Source organism: Micromesistius poutassou, assembly GCF_964030765.1.
Source record: "Micromesistius poutassou genome assembly, chromosome: 11".
In the NCBI taxonomy this organism is placed as follows: domain Eukaryota; kingdom Metazoa; phylum Chordata; class Actinopteri; order Gadiformes; family Gadidae; genus Micromesistius; species Micromesistius poutassou.
The window spans coordinates 19,162,526-19,169,825 of NC_140281.1; the positions used below are offsets into that span (position 1 = coordinate 19,162,526).

At 48.7% G+C, this 7,300-nt stretch overlaps 1 protein-coding gene across 1 annotated transcript in view; it reads left to right on the forward strand.

The window, feature by feature from the left end:
- The window catches only part of LOC311355471 (solute carrier organic anion transporter family member 5A1-like), a gene marked incomplete at both ends in the record, with an annotated part of 19,944 nt that extends 16,990 nt beyond the window's left edge, over nt 1-2,954 (forward strand). Inside the window, 3 exons of the mRNA XM_084475227.1 lie at nt 585-826; nt 1,160-1,224; nt 2,470-2,954. Coding sequence (XP_084331353.1) covers nt 585-826; nt 1,160-1,224; nt 2,470-2,954 — 792 coding nt within the window. The remainder of the gene's footprint in view (nt 1-584; nt 827-1,159; nt 1,225-2,469) is intronic.
- Between the last annotated feature and the right edge of the window lie 4,346 nt (nt 2,955-7,300).

The window sequence follows — 7,300 nt, forward strand, 5'->3', positions numbered from 1 at the left end:
CTCCCGTGCGCTGGTGCACGTGTGCTGGTGCACGTGTCCGGGCTCCCGTGTGCTGGTGCACGTGTCCAGGCTCCCGTGTGCTGGTGCACGTGTACAGGCTCCCGTGTGCTGGTGCACGTGTGCTGGTGCACGTGTGCTGGTGTACGTGTCCAGGCTCCCGTGTGCTGGTGCACGTGTTCAGGCTCCTGTGTGCTGGTGCACGTGTACAGGTCCTGTGTGCTGGTGCACGTGTACAGGCTCCCGTGTGCTGGTGCACGTGTACAGGCTCCCGTGTGCTGGTGCACGTGTACATGCTCCTGTGTGCTGGTACACGTGTGCTGGTGCACGTGTACAGGTTCCCGTGCGCTGGTGCACATGTCCAGGCTCCCGTGTGCTGGTGCACGTGTCCAGGCTCCTGTGTGCTGGTGCACGTGTCCAGGCTCCTGTGTGCTGGTGCACGTCTCCAGGCTCCTGTGTGCTGGTGCACGTGTACAGGTTCCCGTGCGCTGGTGCACGTGTCCAGGCTCCCGTGTGCTGGTGCACGTGTGCTGGTGCACGTGTCCAGGCTCCTCACAGCGGCGGTGGTGTGTGTTCTCTGTCTGCAGGTCAGGAACTACACGGACTGCGGCTGCGTCCAGAGCCGGCAGGTCATCACGCCGTCCTCCGGCGGGCCCGTCAACCAGCTGCAGCTGGTCATCGTCAAGACCTACCTGAACGAGAACGGCTTCGCGCTGTCGGGGAAGTGCGACCGCACCTGCAACACCCTGATCCCCTTCCTCATCTTCCTCTTCATCGTGACGCTCATCACCGCCTGCGCACAGCCCTCCGCCATCATCGTCACGCTCAGGTTTTGCTCCTCCCCCCTCTCTTTATGGCTCCTCCTCTATTTGGCTCCTCCCCCACGTTGGCCCCTCCCCTCTTTGGCTCCTCTGTCAAATGCTGCCGTATTTTAATCCATTACAAGCGCCGTTTGATCTTCTCATTAAGAATTCTGTGTATTAATGACTTCCTAGTATAAGGGCTGGAACTATCTTGAATATGCGTCATCACGCATAATTATGAATCCTCCATCACCCCTCCAGGTGTGAACATTAACTCTGCGGCGCGGGGAGCTTCCATAAGCGGGGTTTAGTGTCGTGGTTATGGTTTGTAACGCCTCGTGTTATTCCCTCCCCGGCAGGTCTGTTGATGAGCAGGAGAGGCCCTTCGCTCTGGGGATGCAGTTTGTCCTGCTCAGAACGCTGGGTGAGCAAGCTCGTTCATCTTCTCTCCGCTCACCTTAGTGCACGAACAGCGGCCTCCCTCCGGCTCCCGTCTCAAAGGCCGCAGAGCGTTGTGCCATTCATCAGAATAAATGTATTTCCTTTTATAGCCTCTCTTTTTTTTTTGTGCTTGGCTTATAAGAACCCACTCTTATAAGGTGAACGTAGGCCGTTACCACTTCACCATGGCGGCCGTACTTCCACAGCTTCCACTGTGCAACGTATTCCTCAAGTCAATCTCTCCTTCTTTACATTATATTTAGGCCATTTAGGGCGTTTGTCAGAAGAAAGAGAAACAACCGTATATCGCTGTCGGTACAGTAAAGGATGTTCATAGAACCAAGTGCCAAGCATCGACACGATGCTAAGTTCTCTTTTTAAGTGCCAGGACGTACAACATACAATAAGTGCATACTTTAGGTGCCAGGACGTACAAACATATAATTAGGAGTAAGGGAGGAGAGGGGGTGGTGGGGGGGTAAGGGGGAGCCTCGAAACAAGTGAGTCTTGAGTCTCTGAGCGTCGCCAAACTCGCCGGTGAGAGACTCTGCGGTCCTGACATCGGCAGGGAGCTCGTTCCCCAACTGCGGTGGAACAGAGCAGAGTCGTGCCTTTGTCCCTTCTTAATTTCCCTTGACTAACAGGCGTGAGTCGTCAGGCTCTTTTACAGAGAGCCGGTTCAGTTTTTTTGTCCCGCTCTCTTCCTGCCTGTGCTCCAGCCTCTCACACTAGACCCATGACTTCCAGCCGGCTGGATGCAACACGCAGAGCCCGTGGAATGTGCAGAGGGCGGCAGCAGCAGCAGCCTCTGCTCCGTGTGCAGCTGTAGTTTAGAGTTAGCCTGAAGGGTCAGAGAAGTGCAGCCCTAACACGCTCCTGACCTTCATGGTATGCATCAGCCAATGCATAACATTCTCCCCAGGCATAGCACGCCCCTCTGTCTGTCTGCCAATGTGACGGAGAGGGCTGTGTACGTTTGTAATAAATATAGCCGCGTATGGTTGGATGTGAAGGATGATATTAATTCTGACCAACTTTTTATGCATTTATGAATTACGTCTGTAAGATTGACTGTTTCTGCTTTGCCGGCATGGAAATGCGTCGAGATCCAAACATTAAGAAATACTCCCGCCTGTGGGTGGAAGAGTGTATTACTCTTATTTTTAACGTGTGTGTGTGTGTGTGTGTGTGTGTGTGTGTGTGTGTGTGTGTGTGTGTGTGTCCTCAGCCTACATCCCCACCCCCATCTACTTCGGCGCCGTCATCGACACCACCTGCATGCTGTGGCAGCAGGACTGCGGCGTGCACGGCTCCTGCTGGGAGTACGACGTCACCTCCTTCCGCTTCGTCTACTTCGGCCTGGCCGCCAGCCTCAAGTTCGTGGGCTTCGTCTTCATCTTCCTCACCTGGTACTCCCTCAAACACAAGGAGGAGGAGCGGCCGGCCGGCGGCGGCGGCGGCGGGGCCGGCGGGCGCCACCTGGCCCTGCCCCCGCTGGGCACCGTCAGCGAGCTCATCTGCCACGCCGGCGGCCACAAGAGCCACGCCCGCACACGCTCCTGCCCCGTGTTCATCCCCCCGCCGCGCGCCGACCACGCCGCCGCTGCCGCCGCCACCGCCGTCCTGCTCCAACGCGGCCACAGCAGCCTCAGTTGCCCCGGCAACGACCTCAAAGCAATAGCCCCGCCCATCCTTGGTTCCGCCCACGTCTGAGGGGTGGGATCCTTTACTCTTGGGTGGGTGGAGAGAGAGGGGTGGGTGGGTGGGTGGGGCGGGGGGTGGGAGGGGGGTTTGCCTTCCCGCTGCCGTTTCCCTAGCAACGCAACAGTGTCCACCTTAACGACCAGTCGCTCTGATGACGACGGCCGACGGGTAGAGGTGCCTCTCCACTGATGAGCACGCTCGTTAATTACAGGGCTGGCCGTTAGGGCGTTGCCGTACCACGCTATTTAATTGATATTTTTTTATCTTCTGTTATTGTTGTCCCCCACCTGCCGCCTATACACAGTGTCCGCCAGACGTCCATATATGGGTTTACGACTGCAAGACATTAACCTGGTGCTACCGCTACATGCAGGAGGGGGGCGGGGCATTATACTCTGGCCTACACCGATTGGAGAGTAGACGGACCACTTAAAATCCACGCTGCACCTAAAGCACAATTGTATCAACCTTTACTATGCAACATCCCCCATGTGCGCGCGCACACACACGCACGCACGCACGCGCGCGCACACACACACACACACACACACACACACACACACACACACACACACACACACACACACACACACACACACACACACACACACACACACACACACACACACACACACACACACACGCAGCGCCTCCTGACTGCTCGTACTGTACAGCTCTACGTTCTGCATCGCCCGCCTCGAACGCCTTGGACTGACTTGATCGGGAAAATCTCTTATTTTTTTCTCTCCTGGCGAAAAACAGTCCGCCTTTCATGACGTGCGCTGGGCTGTAGCCCGTCTCCATGTTATTATCGTCAGTGTTTGCTTCTGGTTCTTCGCCAGACGTCTTGGTCATGTCGTTATAAATGGACCCAAGTATTGTATTTTCATTTATCCACTCCCGACGCCCTCACCCTGCCTCACCTGTTGCGGATCAGTGCCTCTGTAGCCAAAGATCTATATCTATGCTCTGTAACCATAGATCTATATTTATGCTCTGTAGCCATAGATCTATATCTATGCTCTGTAGCCATATATATAGATCTATGCTCTGTAACCATAGATATAGAGCTATGCTCTGTAGCCATAGATCTATATCTATGCTCTGTAGCCATAGATCTATATCTATGCTCTGTAGCCATAGATCTATATCTATGCTCTGTAGCCATAGATCTATATCTATGCTCTATAGCCATAGATCTATATCTATGCTCTGTAGCCGCCAGTCTGGGCGCGGTAGCTACCGGGCTAGCTAACCACACCAAGAGCCATTCGCATCTTCTCAGACAAGGGGACGTGTGCTTGCTCATTCTTTCACAGAAAAATGTTTGTTATTTCATCTTAAATTGAGTGCCCAGGGATTTCTTATCCAGTGGTAGCATCTAGCGCTGTGTTCACGTCTCCTGTTCCTGGTCAACAGAAGTGGCTTTTATTTCCCGCTAAAGCATCCTGTCTACTCTTCGTTAAAAGCAAAAAAAAGGGAAGAGCAGTACAATAACCCGTCTTATGTGCTTAAACTACTTGTCTTACAGACGTGACATATACATGTATGCATAAGATACACAATTGGAACCATATGCGTCAGTAGGAGAATCGTTACTTTTGGACATAAGTACTGTAGTTTTTGGGTACTGCTGTGTTTTTAATGAATCAGGCCCAGATATTATTTCCTATTTTTTTTTATTGATGTTATTGTGATCAATTGCAATCAATCATCAAGGAAATCATCAAACATATTCATAACTTAGGCTTTGTATTCTAATGGCATCTTACTCGTCATCAGATGTACATAGTACTTATTTAGTAGTCGTTTTAGGCTTTAATAAATTAGAGCAGTGAGCATGTAACTGATGAAGGCCCTTTATCAAACGATCATCGGATGGCAACAATTCCATTCATGGGTGTTGCTGTCCCTCCAGTGGACAGAATTAAGATTGTTTAGGAAGGCCAACGAATGTTTCTGTTAGGAGTTATACTATTGAACAGTGAAGAGTTGGCAATGCGGTAAATGTGTAATATAATCACTGCACAGCTTTCCACTCATAAAAACCACTTCAGCCCCAGTTTATCGCAAAAAACGATCCAGTACACACCTGGTTCAGATCTCATTGTTGTGCCTATAAATCGGGTGTAAGGTGATAACCATTAAAACAAACAAGAAGCACAACGTAGCCCTTATTGAAATGACTGGTCTTTGCTCTCTTTTTGCTCTTCAATTTTGCTGACCTACAATTTTACAATGTTCATGCACATTTAACTCAAGTCTGTTGAACCAAAACCGTTTTTCATTTCAAGGAAAGATTGTGCAGTGATTAAACCATTACCGACCTAACCTTTACCACGTTTCATTGTAGTTTGAAAGTGTGTGTGTGTGTGTGTGTGTGTGTGTGTGTGTGACTAATGCCAAATTATGTTTAATCTTAGGGTTATCTTTAAGAAGTAGTACCTCAAATTACATATTCCTGTGCTCGTGTAAATATTTTAAGCTAACTATACAGCTCATAGTTAGAAGCCTATTTATGAACTAACCTGTAACAATGTAGTCTTTAAAATGGAAACATAAAAACGGATAAAAAGAACAAAAAAAAGAAACGACAGAAGCAACATTATTTTGTTTCATGGTGCCTGACCAATATTTAAATAGCAAGGGGATGTGTTAATCAACTGTTTTAATTTGAATGAACCTTTTTCTTAAGAGAACTCCATCATGTTGCTACAATTCCCAGAATGCCATCTTATTTTCTTTTATTGGTCTCCAAAAACGACTCTGCTCGATTGAACCGTTAATAACACGGGGAGCCTCGGGAAGTACACACTTTCCAGGAAAATTGTACAATATTCTGCCAAGAACCGCACAAATGGATATGTCACAGTTGTGTCCCAGAGAAGGTGTACGGTCGTGTCCTGGGGGGGGTCCTGCTCTGACACTTCTCCATCCTTAACCCTTGTATATTGCAGCTTGAGCAGGGCACCACACCAGCCTTTAGTATTTAAATCCCGACCTCCTGGTTCTGCAGTGACTTTGGGGTTGAGGAGGCAACACAGAAAATAATGCAGAGAAATACTTTCCATTCCATATTGCATATTGGAATATGTTTTATTTTATGTTTCTAGATCATTTCATCCTTTTTCTAGCTTTTTGAGTGGTTCTCCTTTTTCACCACCCTCTCAACAGTTCAGTCATCGGTAAAACAACTGGAAAAGAAAATGATAGGAATAGATACAAACACAAATGGGTCAAGCTGCAATAGATAACGTCTGAGGATGAGAAGCAGGTCTTTTTTTTTCTTTACTGTATCGAGCAACGCTCCAATACCTGCATGGGAGGACTCGAAATGGGCCTTATTCAGCCGGTGGCCATCTTGGCTCTGAATGCCAGCGGGGTGGGGGACCGGAGTGTGGAGGGGTGTACCCCCACCCAGCTGGTCCCCCACCCCGCTGGTCCCCCACCCAGATGGTCCCCCAGCTGGAGTGCAGAGGGGCATCCCCCAGCCAGCTGACGTTTTGATGACCAAGGTGCATAAGATGGCTGCCAGGTGACTTGAGGCTAATGCTATTGACCCCTATATGACACCACAACAGTTAATAATACAATCATACTTTCCTGAGGATTTGGGCGTTACTCGATGATGAGGTGTTTGCCCGGAACTCTACGCTACAATTCATATCCACAATTAAAACACTGGCATTAATTCATTCCAACTGTACACCTCACTTTTCTGACAAACGGATGCCTAGACTACTACTACTACTACTACTGCGATCGTTTTGACTTCAGGTAGATTTGCTTCTGTTTTATTTAAAAACAACAGTATTTGGAAACTGGAAGGTGTTTGCCTTTATTGGACTAATGTTGTGTTCTGATGGCCAGGCTCTCTCCTTTTGCTTTTTGTGTTCCTCAGGCGCAAAAAAAAAAGTCTTAATGATGTTCGTGAGCAGTTGGTTTACAGATGCCTTGAATACTGGATATTTGTCATTAAAAAAAGATTAAAGTCTCATCTGCGTCTTGATTCAATTTGTTGCCATGGTGATCTCACATTCCCGTTCCAAGATGCTCTAGATAGAACCATAGACATCTTATAAGATGTCTATGTCTAGAACTGTCTCCGCTACTTCCTCGTCTTCATACCACACTGCGTAGCCTACGGCTATTAATCATTCAATGTAAAATACTGTTGTCAAAGTAATTTTATTATTTCCGTTTTTTGGTGATTATTGGTAGGCCTACATCTCATTGTTTTTAAATGAAATAATTGGGAAAACACTATTCAACATATAAGGGTTGATCCTTCAAAAAGGAGTGAGTGCAAGATCAGGATATGGCAAATAAATTATACCAGTCCAGCAAAACGAATG